The sequence below is a fragment of the Tachyglossus aculeatus genome, chromosome 2 (assembly GCF_015852505.1).
Source record: "Tachyglossus aculeatus isolate mTacAcu1 chromosome 2, mTacAcu1.pri, whole genome shotgun sequence".
Taxonomy (NCBI): Eukaryota; Metazoa; Chordata; class Mammalia; order Monotremata; family Tachyglossidae; genus Tachyglossus; species Tachyglossus aculeatus.
The window spans coordinates 130,423,962-130,439,142 of NC_052067.1; the positions used below are offsets into that span (position 1 = coordinate 130,423,962).

At 41.6% G+C, this 15,181-nt stretch overlaps 1 protein-coding gene across 1 annotated transcript in view; it reads left to right on the forward strand.

Annotated features, from left to right (window-relative positions):
* The window catches only part of SCEL (sciellin), a 184,279-nt gene that overhangs the window by 129,418 nt on the left and 39,680 nt on the right, over positions 1-15,181 (forward strand). Inside the window, exon 34 of the mRNA XM_038742716.1 lies at positions 3,059-3,118. Within this exon, the coding sequence (XP_038598644.1) occupies positions 3,059-3,118 (60 nt within the window). The remainder of the gene's footprint in view (positions 1-3,058; positions 3,119-15,181) is intronic.

A 15,181-nucleotide genomic window follows, 5' to 3' on the forward strand; every position in this document is an offset into this window, starting at 1 on the left:
TTTTTTTCCATCTGGCTATCCCTGAATAAGAGAATGTCTGTCTTGTGCTCCAGGGCATAAGTAACGTGTTCAGTTGCATTGGAAAATATGGCCAAGAATTGACTTTGGTTTTTGAGCTGTTCTCTGATCACTTTTTTTACATGTTTTTTGAACAAGAATCATACCTGAGTTTAGATCATCCCAATTAAGGGCATTTCTACTGTGATTTTTACCTTAGCTTAAAGTATTATCCATTTCTGTAACTCTGTGTGTGTTAATTTATTGTTGAATCACTTACATACCGTATAGAGGAGCATAATATGGAATCATCTTTTTAGTTGGCCATCAGAAGTCCATTTTTGGATGATGATGATGATGATGATGATGGTATTTGTTAGGCACTTACTAATCAATCAATCCATCATATTTATTGAGCGCTTACTGTGTGCAGAGCACTGTACTAAGTGCTTGGGAAGTACAAGTTGGCAACATATAGAGACAGTCCCTACTGAACAGTGGGCTCACAGTCTAAAAGGGGGAGACAGAGAACAAAACCAAACATACTAACAAAATAAAATAAATAGAATAGATATGTACAAGTAAAATAAATAAATAAATAGAGTAATAAATATGTACAAACATATATACATATATAGGATATATATGTAATACACATATATTACTATGTGCCAAGCACTGTTCTAAGCGATGGGGTAGATACAAGGAAATCAGGTTGTCCCACATGGTGCTCAAAGTCTTGATCCCCATTTTACAGATGAGGTACTGAGGCAGAGAGAAGTTAAGTGACTTGCCCAAAGTCACACAGCTGGTAACTGGCGGAGCCAGGATTAGAACCCACAACCTCTGACTCCCAAGTCCAGGCTCTTTCCACTAAGCCATGTTGAATGCTTACCGATGAGAGGATAGAGCAAGGTCTTGGTAATAATAGTTATGATAATGGTATTTGTTAAGCGCTTACTATGTGCCAGACACTGTACTAAGTGCTGGGGTAGATTCAAGCAAATTGGGTTGGACCCAGTCCCTGTCCCACATGGGGCTCACAGTCTCATTCCGCATTTCACAGATAAGGTAACTGAGGCCCAGAGGAGTGAAGTGACTTGTCAAGGATCACACAGCAGATAAGAGGTGGAGCCGGATTTAGAACCCATGACTTTCCGTCTCCCAGGCCCATGTTCTATCCAGAGGAACTGGTTTCTAATGCCAGGCTGCCATTTGTCTGCTGTGTGACTTTGGCCAAGTCACCTAACTTCTCTGGGCCTCAGTTACCCCATCTGTAAAATGAGGATTAATTAAAGCAGCAAGCCAGTTCTAAGATACTTTTATAATAATAATAATTTTGGTATTTGTTGAGCGCTTACTATGTGCAGAGCACTGTTCTAAGCACTGGGGAGGATACAAACTGATCAGGTTGTCCCATGTGGGGCTCACAATCAATCCCCATTTTACAGATGAGGTAACTGAGGCCCAGAGAAGTGAAGTGACTTGCCGAAAGTCACACAGCTGACAAGCGGCAGAGCCGGGATTAGAACCCATGACCTCTGACTCCCAAGCCCGGGCTCTTTCCACTGAGCCACACTGCTTCTCTTCTACTGTGTGCTCTGCACACAGTAAGTGTTCAGTGAATAGCATGCACTGATTAATCGTTCATTCATTCAATCGTATTGAGTGCTTACTGTGTGCAGAGCACTGTACTAAGCGTTTGTTTGGAAAGTACAAATCGGCAACATAGAGAGGCAATCCCTACCCAACAACGGGCTCACAGTCTAGAAATTAATTATGTTAAGTAACTGCCCTTAGTTGAGCGAAGTTCAAACTCGTTCTCATCTTTCACTCATCTCTGAGACCATCTCTGAGACCGGCGGTGATCCAGCCTGATATTCTTTTCCTACATAAAGAAACCATAATATTGTTGGCTGCCTCGAATGTACCTCTTCCATGAGAGGTAAAAGATACTGAACACAGCCGTGCCACATTTTCCCCACTTTCCCAGCCTTTGACAGAAGCTGTACATTTTTCCTATCTAACTCAGATGGCTAACATTAGTTAGCCAACATTACTCAGGCCTTCCCAGACTGAGCCCCCTCCTCCCCCTCCCCATCCCCCCGCCTTACCTCCTTCCTCTCCCCACAGCACCTGTATATATGTATATATGTTTGTACAGATTTATTACTCTATTTATTTTACTTGTACATATTTATTCTATTTATTTTATTTTGTTAGTATGTTTGGTTTGGTTTTCTGTCTCCCCCTTCTAGACTGTGAGCCTGCTATTGGGTAGGGACCATCTCTATATGTTGCCAACTTGTACTTCCCAAGCACTTAGTACGGTGCTCTGCACACAGTAAGCGCTCAATAAATACGATTGAATGAATGAATGAATGAATTAACCAATAACAGAAAGTCTTACTCCAGACCTGAACTATCTTCATCTTTTATTTTCATAGAAGTCAGGACCTGGATAATCTCATTCAAGTAAACCCTGCAGCCCTCCAAAGTCTTAGAAGGTAAGATTCCCAGAATTCTAATACATTTTTTTTCCATGTCATCAAGTAAAAGATATTTAAAAATGAAATTTTATAAAATGGAAGTGATATTTTTCTGGAGTTTCAAATCAGACTAGAATCCTAACTCTATATGATAGTTGGAGGCCTTCCCAGACTGAACCCCCTCCTTCTTCTCCCCCTCCTCCTCCTCCCCATCCCCCTCACCTTACCTCCTTTCCCTCCCCACAGCACCTGTATATATATATATATACATATATATATATATGTTTGTACATATTTATTACTCTATTTATTTTACTTGTACATATTTATTCTATTTATTTTATTTTGTTAATATGTTTTGTTTTGTTGTCTGTCTCCCCCTTCTAGACTGTGAGCCCGCTGCTGGGTAGGGACCGTCTCTATATGTTGCCAATTTGTACTTCCCAAGTGCTTATTACAATGCTCTGCACAAAGTAAGCGCTCAATAAATACAATTCAATGAATGAATGAATTAACCAACAACAGAAAGTCTTACTCCAGACGTGAACTATCTTTATCTTTTATTTTCATAGAAGCCAGGACCTGGATAATCTCATTCAAGTAAGCCCTGCAGCCCTCCAAAGTCTTAGAAGGTAAGATTCCCAGAATTCTAATACATTTGTTTTTCCAATGTCATCAAGTAAAAGATATTTAGAAATGAAATTTTATAAAATGGAAGTGATATTTTTCTGGAGTTTCAAGTCAGACTAGAATCCTAACGCTATACGATAGTGTGGGGACTTTCATTCATTCATTCAATCGTATTTATTGAGCGCTTACTGTGTGCAGAGCACTGTACTAAGTGCTTGGGAAGTACAAGTCGGCAATAATAGAGAAGGGTTTTCCAAATGCTTCTCTCACACTATATCGCTTCCCTTGCTTTCTATTCCATTTGGACTAAACAGCTTTCTTCACTGTCAGCTTGGCTTTATGGGGGAAACTTTGTTTTGAATTCATTCATTCATTCAATCGTATTTATTGAGCGCTTACTGTGTGCAGAGCACTGTACTAAGTGCTTGGGAAGTATAAGTTGGCAACATGTCTAAAGTTTTTTTTTAATATAGCAATTTTAGGGAAGTTACTTGTTATAGTGTAAAGGGGTAAATAGGGCCACATTGTATAAGTGTAGACCTTAGCTGTCACTACTTCACAAATTATTCCCAGGTCCAGGAAGAAAATCCAGTTTTCCCTCAGCCACTTGTTTTTGGCTCACCTCTCTCCTGAAAAAATAAGCTCCTCTTTTATTGAAAAACAAGATGTCTGTCCCAGTTTCTGTCTCCAACAGTTGATTTCTCCAATGCCTAGTTTAATTTCTAAAATATAAACCTGTTCCATATATGAACAGTTATTCTGCTACATTAATTCTATATCAGTAGTTCTGAATTTAATGTAATAAAGAGCAAGAAATGGTAAACTGGACACTTGGTTTATCACTCGTGTATATCTAGTTAAAAGTGCACAGAATTAAGGCTATCTATTTAACTTGGGCCCAGAAGCTAACTAATTGTCCACTGCAGTGAATTTGAGTTTCTTTATCGCTATTATTATTATTTCGGTATTTGTTAAGCACATGCTACGTGTCAAGTTCTGTACTAAGCGCTGGGGTAGATACAAGTTAAGCAGGTTGGACCAAGACTCTTTCCCATTAAGGGCTCACACTCTAATCCCCATTTTGGAGATGAGGAAACCGAGGCCCAGAGAAGTTATGTGACTTGCCCAAGGTCACCCAGCAGAGAAGTGGGAGAGCCGGGACTAGAACCAATCAGTCCTTCTGACTCCCGAGCCCAAAGTCTTTCCACTAGGTCACACTGCTCCTGTTTCAATGTGATTTGGACCATCTTTTCAGTGGCCTTATTTTGACCGCAGCAGTAGAGGGTGGCATGAACCTTCAGTGATCAATTTGACTAAGCAAATATCTCTGTTCTCCTTCTAGGAAAATATTGAGGAAATGCACATTTATGGAGAAGTTTCATTTATACGGGGGAAAAATAGATTCCCTTTGAGCAGTGATATTTCTAAATTTATAGGAACTAACAAAAAAACTAAGATAAATTGTGAACTCCATTACACAGCAAGACGTTTATCATGTGGGCAGGGATCATTAAGTGGACTTAATTATACTCTCCCATGTGTGCATAGTACAGGGCTCTGCACAAAGTGCTCAATAAATTCCATTGATCCATTCATCGATAAAGCACTAAAAGACAAAAATCAATTCTTGGTAACCCATGAATTGTTTTTAAAAGCACTGAAGAAACTCCTAGCTGTTTCTTCTGAAGACATATACTGGGAGAAGAGGGGCACCAAACTCTAATTATGCTCGTGGCACTGAATTTCTTGTTCTGAAAATAAGTGCGCAGCAACTTGTGCAAGAGGAATCACAGGGAAAGGCCCGCAATCTTTCAACTTGGCCACACTGCTTATAATAAAAAAAAAATAATAATAATGGTATTTGTTAAGTGCTTACTATCCAGTGCTTAGAAAAGTGCTTTGCACACAGTAAGTGCTTAATAAATACCATTATTATTACTATTATGTGCCAAGCACTGTTCTAAGTGCTGGGGTAGATACAAGGTAATCAGATTGTCCCACATGGAGCTCACAGTCTCAATCCCCATTTTACAGATGAAGTAACTGAGGCACTGAGAAGTTAAGTGACTTGCCCAAGGTCACACATCAGACAAGTGGCAGAGCTGGGATTAGAATCCATGACCTACGCATTTAAAAAATTTCATTTACAACTATGCATCATTGATCAGCCCTTTCTGTTAAGCTTAAACTGCAGTTAATCCTTCAGTTAATCAATTAGTGGTATTTATTGAGCCTTTACTGTGTGCAGAGCACTAGTCAGTTGTATATATTGAGTGCTTACTGTGTGCAGAGCACTGTACTAAGTGCTTGGGAGAGCACAATAATGATAATAATTATGGTATTTATTAAGTGCTTATTATGTGCCAAGCACTAAGTACTGGGGTACATATGAGGTAATCAGGTTGGACACAGCCCCTGTCCCACATGGGGCTCACAGTCTTAATCCCCATTTTACAGATGAAGTAACTGAAGAACAGAGAAGTGAAGCGATGTACCCAAGGTCGCACAGCAGACAAGTGGCAGAGTCGGGATTAGAACCCACACCCTCTAACTCCCAAGCCTGTGTTCTTGCCACTAGGTCATTCATTCATTCATTCATTCAATCATATTTATTGAGCTCTTACTGTGTGCAGAGCACTGTACTAAGCATTTGGGAAATACAAGTTGGCAACATATAGAGACGGTCACTACCCAGCAACGGGCTCACAGTCTAGAAGGGGGAGACAGACAACAAAACAAAACATGTGGACAGGTGTCAAGTCATCGGAATAAATAGAAGTAAAGCTAGATGCACATCATTAACAAAATAAATAGAATAGTAAATATGTACAAGTAAAATAGAGTAATAAATCTGTACAAACATATATACAGGTGCTGTGGGGAGGGGAAGGAGGTAGGGCGGGGGGATGGGGACAGTGCTGTGCACACTGTAAGTGCTCAATAAATACGATTGAATGAATGAGAGGAAGGAGGGGGATCAATGTGGGAAGGCCTCCTGGAGGAGGGGAGCTTAAGTGCTTAGTACAGTGCTCTGCACACAGTAAGCGCTCAATAAATACGATTGATTGATTGATTTCAGTAGGGCTTTGAAGGAAGGAAGAGAGCTAGCTTGGCGGATGTGCGGAGGGAGGGCATTCCAGGCCAGGGGGATGACATGGGCCAGGGGTTGACGGTGGGGCAGCCTGTTTCTATGAACAGATACATTCCCTGCCCACAATGAGCTTACAATTCTAAGCATTTGAGAATGTACAGTACAGTTGGTAGAAATAACCTAGGCTCTGGAGGAGTTTATGTTCTAACTGTAACAGTAGAGATTTAAGTTTGAATATCCCATTTCTTTTTAGTCTGGAGAAAACAGTGAAGGAAAACAGTCCATTGTCACCTCCATATAACAGCCATCACACCTTCAAACACTATTATTATTTCACACTTCGGGGTTTACTTTGGGCTGAAAACTCCAGTCCTCTAAGCCTTCCCTCCTGGGTCATATTTTTCCACACCGGTTATCGAAGTGCCTCTTGGAGTCAATTCCCTGTAGGTTTGGAATCCCAGAGCGGGCATGATAGTGGAGCTGTGGTCAGAGTAGTGCTGAGTACAAAATGAGGAATAACTCCTGTTCTGAATGACTTTGACAATGACTTAGAACAGTGCTTTGCACACTGTAAGTTCTTAATAAATGCCATTATTATTATTATTACAACTTTGGCCTTCTCCAGGTGCCTGAATTTTAAAAGTAAAAAATATTAAGAGCTTGTTATGTGCCAGGCACTGAACTAAACGCTGAAACACAAACAGGATAATCAGGTTAGATGCAGCTGGTCTCAATCAGACTGAATTTTGTTAGTATGTTTGGTTTTATTCTCTGTCTCTAGACTGTGAGCCCACTGTTGGGTAGGGACTGTCTCTATATGTTGCCAACTTGTACTTTCCAAGCGCTTAGTACAGTGCCCTGCACACAGTAAGCGCTCAATAAATACGATTGATTGATTGATTGAACTAAATGCTGAGATAGATACATGATAATTACGTTGGATACAGTTGGTCTGTCAGTCAGTCAATCGTATTTATTGAGTGCTTACCATGTACAGAGCACTTTGCTAAGTGCTTGGGAGAATACAATATAACAATAAGGAGACGCGTTCCCTTCCTACTAACTCTACAGTCTGGCACATGCGGCTCTTAGTCTCAATCCCCATTTTACAGATAAGGTAACTGAGGCACAGAGAAGTTAAGTGACTTGTTCAAGGTCTCCCAGCAGACAAGTGGCAGCTCTGGGTTAGAACCCAGTTCCTCAGACTCCCAAGCCCTTGCACTTTCTACTAAGCCATGCTGCTTCAAGATTTACTCCTAGGGAGTAATTTATCCCTACAAAGATCTAGCTAATGAAATACAGTTTCAAAGGTTTATTTTAAGACTAATACTTGGAATTCTTTTAGCAGGAAACTATTTCCAGAAAGTACAAAGTGGTTTCCCTCTCATTTTTTTAAAGCATCTCACTCTTTGCCATTTTAAAGCCTGAACAGTTTAGAATACTTTGCACTTTTTTCATTTACAGGAAACAAGGCATTGATAATGTCATTTAAATTCATTCTTGTTTTCCAAAAATAAAACTCTGGAAGACCTGAAGGATTTTTTTTCTTTTGCTGTTAATGCCACAGAAGTAATTAGCCATTGTGCTGTCATAGTAGTCCTCCTGGTATTTCTGTAAAAAATCATTTTTGGCTGATTGAGTCAGACCTCTTCCGCTTTATGCCTTTGTGTAAAAGGCATCATGTAAATGATGCAAATTCAATAATCTTGTGAAAATGTATTTTTACTCACTGGATCCCAAATGGGCAGCTGTGTCCAACCTGAATATTTTATATTCGCCCCAGTACTTATTACAGTGTCTGGCCCCCTGTAAGAACTTAGCAAATACCCAAATTATGATTGTCATTTTTATTGTTGTTACTGTTTTTATCATTATTATAAGCAATCAGTGTTGCTCCTTCACTGGGTATTTAGAGTTGGTTGGTGCCATCACTCAGATCGATGCAAAGCAGAGGCAAATAACCTTCATTTTTCAAATGCTGTCAGGCTTTCCAGTCTGCTTTCAAACTAAAGATGGATAGAAATTGAATTTATACCTTAGGTCCCTTTTCCATACTTAGCACCATGCAAGAAGAGTTTTAACTGCTAGTAGTATGGATTTTTTTAACGTTAAGCACTTTAATAATAATAATAATAATAATAATAATAATAATAATAATAATAATAATAATAATGGCATTTGTTAAGCAATTAATATGTGTGAAACACTGTTCTGAGCTCTGGGGGGATACAAGGTGGTCAGGTTGTCCCACGTGGGGCTCACAGTCTTAATCTCCATTTTGCAGATGAGGTAACTGAGGCTCAGAGAAGTGAAGTGACTTGCCCAAAGTTACCCAGCTGACAAGTGGTGGAGCCAGGATTTGAACCCATGACCTCTGACTCCCAAGCCTGTGCTCTTTCCACTGAGCCACACTGCTTTTCTGAGTCACTCTGCTTCTCTATGCACCAGGCACAGCAGTAAGCACTGGGATAGAGACGAATTATTCGAGTTGGACCTAATCCCTGTCCTACATAGGCTCACAGTCTTAAACCCCATTTTACAGGTGAGGTAACTGAGGCCCAGAGAAGTGAAGTCACTTACCCAAGGTCACACAGCAGACGAGCGGCAGAGCCGGGATGAGAGCCCAGATCCTTCTGTCCATTAGGCCGCACTGCTTCTCAGCTTTAGTAGATCTGACCGAGACTTAGCCGAGTTCCTGGTGTGAAGGAGGTCAGATCCCAGGACTGCTAGGCTAGGCCTGACTGCCACGGAAAGAGTACGAGGAGGGAATGGGGACGACAAGAAGCAGCGTGACTCAGTGGAAAGAGGCCAGGCTTTGGAGTCAGAGGTCATGGGTTCAAATCCCGGCTCCACCACTTGTCAGCTGTGTGACTTTGGGCAAGTCACTTCACTTATCTGCACCTCTGTTACCTCACCTGGAAAATGGGGATTAAGACTGTGAGCCATCCGTGGGACAACATGATCACCCTGTAACCACCCCAGTGCTTAGAACAGTGCTTTTCACATAGTAAGCGCCTAATAAATGCCATCATTATTATTTATTATTATTGCAGACACATTCCTTGCCCACAATGGAAATGGAAGGCATGGGGCTGGGCGGACACGTGCCTGTCCCAGTAAACTTCCGCTCTCTGGTCTGTGGGTGGACAACCCACCGTGGTTTGGGCAGGATGCCGTCCTTCTCTGACGCAAATAGACAAATGAAACACTGACTATTTGTTTAATTTTGTTGTCTGTCTCCCCAGTTCTAGACTACGAGCCCGTTGTTGGGTAGGGATTGTCTCTCTCTGTTGTTAAATTGTACTTTCCAAGCTCTTAGTACAGTGCTCTCCACACAGTAAAAGCTCCATAAATACGATTGATGAATGAATGACTGAATATTAGGGGGAGAGGGAGGTAATGGGACAAGGATGCAGAGCTTCAGGACAAAGGACTTGAGGAAAAAAGCCAGAGAGGAGCATGTTTCTAGACTGTGAGCCCGTTGTTGGGTAGGGACCGTCTTTATATATTGCCAACTTGTACTTCCCAAGCACTCAGTACAGTGCTCTGCACATAGTAAGCGCTAAATAAATACGATTGAATGAATGAATGAATGATTCACCTCAGAGAAGCATGACATAAAAGATGGGGCCTAGGAATCAGAAGGTCATGTGTTCTAATCCTGGCTCCTCCACTCCTCTGCAATGTGGCCTCGAGCAAGTAACTTCGATTCTCTGGGCCTCAGACTGGTGAGCCCTACGTGGGATAGGGACTATGTCCATTTTGAATAACTTCTATCTATCCCAGCGCTTAGTACAGTGCCCGGTACATAGAAAGTGCTTAACGTTTAAAAAAAATCCATGCTACTAGCAGTTAACAAAACTGTTCTTGCATGCTGCTAAATATAGAAAAGGGACCTAAGGTGTAAATTCAATTTCTATCAATCTTTAGTTTAGTATCAATCTTTATCTTCTCTGTGCCTCAGTTACCTCATCTGTCAAAGGGGGATTAAGATTGTGAGCCCCATGCGGGACAGAGATTGTGTTCTCGACGGTTTGCTTGAATCCGCCCTCGCGCTTAGTACAGTGCCTGGTGCATAGTAAGCACTTAATAAATACTGTAATTATTATTCAACTCAACAAATAGCTGTTGTGAACAGAACAGGGGTATGGAGGGGGTCTTTACAGCGTTTACTCAGTAAGCACTCAATAAGTATGAATAATAATATGAATAATAATATGAATAAGTATTGACTGACTGACTGACTGACAATATCCCCCTTCTAGACTGTGAGCCCACTGTTGGGTAGGGACCATCTCTATGTGTTGCCAACTTGTACTTCCCAAGCGCTTAGTACAGTGCTCTGCACACAGTAAGCGCTCAATAAATACGATTGATTGATTGATTGACTTACTCTGGCTACTGACTGCACCTTTCTTTACTATGCCTGCTTTCCCTCATCCCATCTGCTGCCCTTTATCTGATCTCGGCTACAGTTTATGTGCAAGCCAAGGGAAATGATGTAGTATACTCTGTGTTATTGAGATTTAGCGGCCGCTTAGAGTGATGTGAAAGAAATGAGATGGGTGTCATTCAAATTTTCTTTGGCCATTAAAGGGAACAAACGCTATTAAAGCAATTCAGTCCTCTTCCAACAATCAAATGTATTCACTTCAGATCCTCTTAATGGAGGCCTGCGCTTATTTGCCAAAGCACTAGAACGCTTTGTTGCCTCTGTAAAATTCAATGAAATAATAATAATTATGGCATTTGTTAGGTGCTCACTGTGTGCCAGGCCCTGTAAGAATTGGGGTGGATACAAACAAATCGTTGCAGACACAGTCCCTGTCCCACGTGGGGCTCACAATCTTAATCCCCCTTTTATAGATGAAGTAACTAAGGCACAGAGAAGTTGTGACTTCCCAAAGGCCACACAGTGGAGCGGGGATTATAGAACCCATGACCCATGAAATAATGTGACCTAATCAATCATATTTATATGTACAGTGTACAGTGTACATATGTACAGTGCTCTGCACATAGTAAGCGCTCAATAAATACGATTGATATTTATTGAGTGTTTACTGTGTGCAGAGTATTGTACTAAGCTCTTGGAAGAGTTCAATATCACAGATTTGGTAGACACATTTCCTGCACATGAGGTATGCATCAAGATTGGTAAAACTATCAATTTGTTGGGATTGGGATTATTCAATCCCAACAGTAGCATGGTAGCATGGTGTGACTTTGGGCAAGTCAATCAACTTCTTTGGGCCTCAGTTACCTCATCTGTAAAATGGGGATTAGGACTGTGAGCCTCTTGGGACAACTTGATCACCTTGTAACCTCCCCAGTGCTTAGAACAGTGCTTTGCACATAGTAAGCGCTTAATAAATGCCATTATTTATTTTTATTTTTTTATGGCCTAGTGGAAAGAACATGGAGGCCTGGGGGTTAGAAGCCCTGGTTTCTAATCCCAGCTCCACTATTTCTCTGCTGTATGTCCTTGGGCAAATCACTGCACTTCTCTGTACCTCAGTTCCATCATCTGTAAAATCAATCAATCAATTGTATTGATTGATTGATTGATCAATCGTAAAACGAGGATTAAGGCGGCGAGCCCTATGTGGGACATGGACTTTGTCCAACCTGATTATCCTGTATCTACTCTAGCACTTAGTGTAGTGCCTGGCACATAGTAAAAGCTAAACAGACACCACTAAAAAAAAATGAAAAAACAACCCCCATCATTTTTCACTGTCTCTGGTTAAATTTCACAGCCTTCTCACTCCCCACCCCTCATCTACACACATACATTTGCTCTCTCTTTCACCTCTCATGCTCTCTCGCTCTCTCTCCTTTCTCTCCTCCTTTCCTGCTTTCTCTCCTCTTTCTCTCTCTCTCTCTTTATCTCCCTCCCTCCCTTCCCCCACCTCCCCCAGTTGGACTCCTGGACAGCCACATCCAACAAACCAGGTTCCAATATGTTCCAGGTAGCAGCTCCATTTCCTCTTCCCTTAGTCAAAAAAGATGCTCTTAATAATAATAATAATAACTATGGTATTTGTTAAGGGCTTACTATGTACCAAACACTGTTCTAAGCACTGGGGTAGATACAAAGAGACCCACATGGGGCTCACAGTCTTAACCCCGTATATATGTATATATGTTTGTACGTATTTATTACTCTTTTTATTTTTTATTTTATTTGTACATATTTATTCTATTTATTTTATTTTGTTAATATGTTTTGTTTTGTTCTCTGTCTCCCCCTTCTAGACTGTGAGCCCGCTGTTGGGTAGGGACTGTCTGTATGTTGCCAACTTGTCCCAAGCACTTAGTACTGTGCTCTGCACACAGTAAGCGCTCAATAAATATGATTGAATGAATCCCCAATTTACAGATGAGGCAACTGAGGCACAGAGAAGCTAAGTGACTTGTCCAAGGTCACACAGCAGACAAGTGGCAGAGGCGGGATTAGAACCCATGACCTCGGACTCCCAAGCCCAGGCTCTTGTCACTAGGCCATGCTCTTAGAGTTCTAAGAGCATAATCTCCTTGAGGACAGGGACCATGTCTTCAGCTTGTGTTATATGTTTCCTAAACCCCTACTTCAGATGCTCTTCATAGTGATGATATTGTTGATTGGCACTTATTGCTTTATTGACCATTGGGGCTCTGTCCTGTCCACCAATATCCAGATGGTGACTATTATTGCTTGCTGCTTCCTTGATCCACTTTCTCTCCCCTCACTCACCAGGCAGTCAATCATATTTACTGAGTGCTTACTATGTGCAGAACATTGTACTAAGCGCCCGGGAGGGTACACTATAACAATACAGAGACACATTTCCTGCCCACAGTGAGATTGCACTCTAGAGTGGGAGACAGACACTGAAATAAAAGAGGTGAAGCAGCGTGGCTCAGTAGGAATACGGGCTTAGGAATCAGAAGCCCTGCAATCTAATCCTGGTTCTGCCAATTCCCTGCTCTGTGACCTTGGGCAAGTCGCTTCACTTCTCTGTGCCTCAGTTTCCTCCTCTGAAAAATAGAGATTCAATCCCTGTTCTCCCTTCCTACTTAGACTGTGATTTCTATGTGAGAGAGGAACTTTGTCTGACCTGATTATCTTGTATCTACTCCAGCACTTAGGAAAGTGCTTGGCACTTTTGTAAGTGCTTAAAAATATCCCATCTATTATTAGAAATTAAGATGGTGTGTCGCCGTATAATTGAGCTTGCATTTGTGCTCAGTGAATCTGTTACATTTGTCAACACTAATTTTTCCTCTCCACATGAATAATCAATGTGTACTGGAAATCTTCATTCAATCTCATTTATTGAGCACTTACTAATAATAATAATGATGGTATTTGTTAAGCGCTTTCTAGGTGCCAAGCACTGTTCTAAGCACTGAAGTAGATACAAAGTAATCAGGTTGTCCCACTTGGGGATCACAACCTTAATCCTCATTTTACGGATGAGGTAACTGAGGCACAGAGGAGTGAAGTGACTTGCCCAAAGTCACATAGCTGACAAATGGTGGAGCCAGGATTAGAACCCATGACCTCTGACTCCCAAACCTGTGCTCTTTCCACTAAGCCAAGCTGCTGCCTGTGTGCAGAGCACGGTACTAAGCGCTTGGAAAGTACAATTCAGCAGTAAAGAGAGACAATCCCTGCCCACAATGGGCTCACAGTCTAGAACGGGGGAGACAGACATCAAAACAAGTTAACAGGCATCAATAGCATCATTATAAATATATAGAATTATAGATCTATACACATCGAAACAAGTAAAGCAACATCAATATAAATAAATAGAATTATAAATATGTACATATATACAGAAGTGCCGTGGGGTTGGGGGAGGTAGGGAAAAGAGAGAGAGTCGGGGCAAAGGGGAGAGGAGGGAGAGTTGATGAAAAAGGGGGCTTAGTCTGGGAAGGCCTTGGGTAGGGTTTTGAAGGGGGTAAGTGTGATTGTTTGGCAGATTAATCAATCAATCAATCGTATTTATTGAGTGCTTACTGTGTGCAGAGCACTGTACTAAGCGCTTGGGAAGTACAAGTTGGCAGATGTGAGGAGGGAGGGCATTCCAGGCCAGAAGTAGGACGTGGGCCGGGGTCGATGGCAGAACAGGAGAGAACGAGGCACAGTGTGAGAAGGGTAGCACCAGAGGAGCAGAGTGTGCGGGTTGGGCTGGAGAAGGAGAGAAGGGAGGTGAGGTAGGAGGGGGAAAGGTGGTAGAGACCTCGAAGGCAATAGTGAGGAGTTTTTGCTTGATAAGTAGGGGGATAGGCAACCACTGGAGATTTTTGAGGAATGGGATGACCCGCTCAGAAAGTTTCTGTAGACAGATAATCCGGGCAGCAGAGTGAAGTAGAGACTGAAGTGGGGAGAGACAGGAGGTTGGGAGATTGAAAGGAGACTGATGCCGTAATCCAGTTAGGCTATGATGAGTGATTGGACTAAAGTTGGATGGAGAGGAAAGGGTGGATTTTGGCAATGTTGTGAAGGTCAGACCAGCAGGCTTTGGTGATGGATTGGATATATGGGGGTGAATGAAAGAGCAGAGTCAAGGATGACACCAAGGTTGCGGGCTCACTTCTTGAAAATTTAGGTCTTGATAATTTGGGGGCATCCAAATTTTAATTAATCGGTCCATCAGTCAATCAATCCATCCATCAGTGAGTGGCCAGTCTGGGCCAAACACTATACTGAGTGCTTGGAGTACTAAGCAGTACAAGTACTAAGTACTTGTACCTATCTATTCTATTTATTTTATTTTGTTAGTATGTTTGGTTTTGTTCTCTGTCTCCCCCTTCTAGACTGTGAGCCCACTGTTGGGTAGGGACTGTCTCTATATGTTGCCAATTTGTACTTCCCAAGCGCTTAGTACAGTGCTCTGCACATAGTAAGCGCTCAATAAATACGATTGATGATGATGATGATGATATTTATTTTATTTTGTTAGTGTGTTTGGTTTTGTTCTCT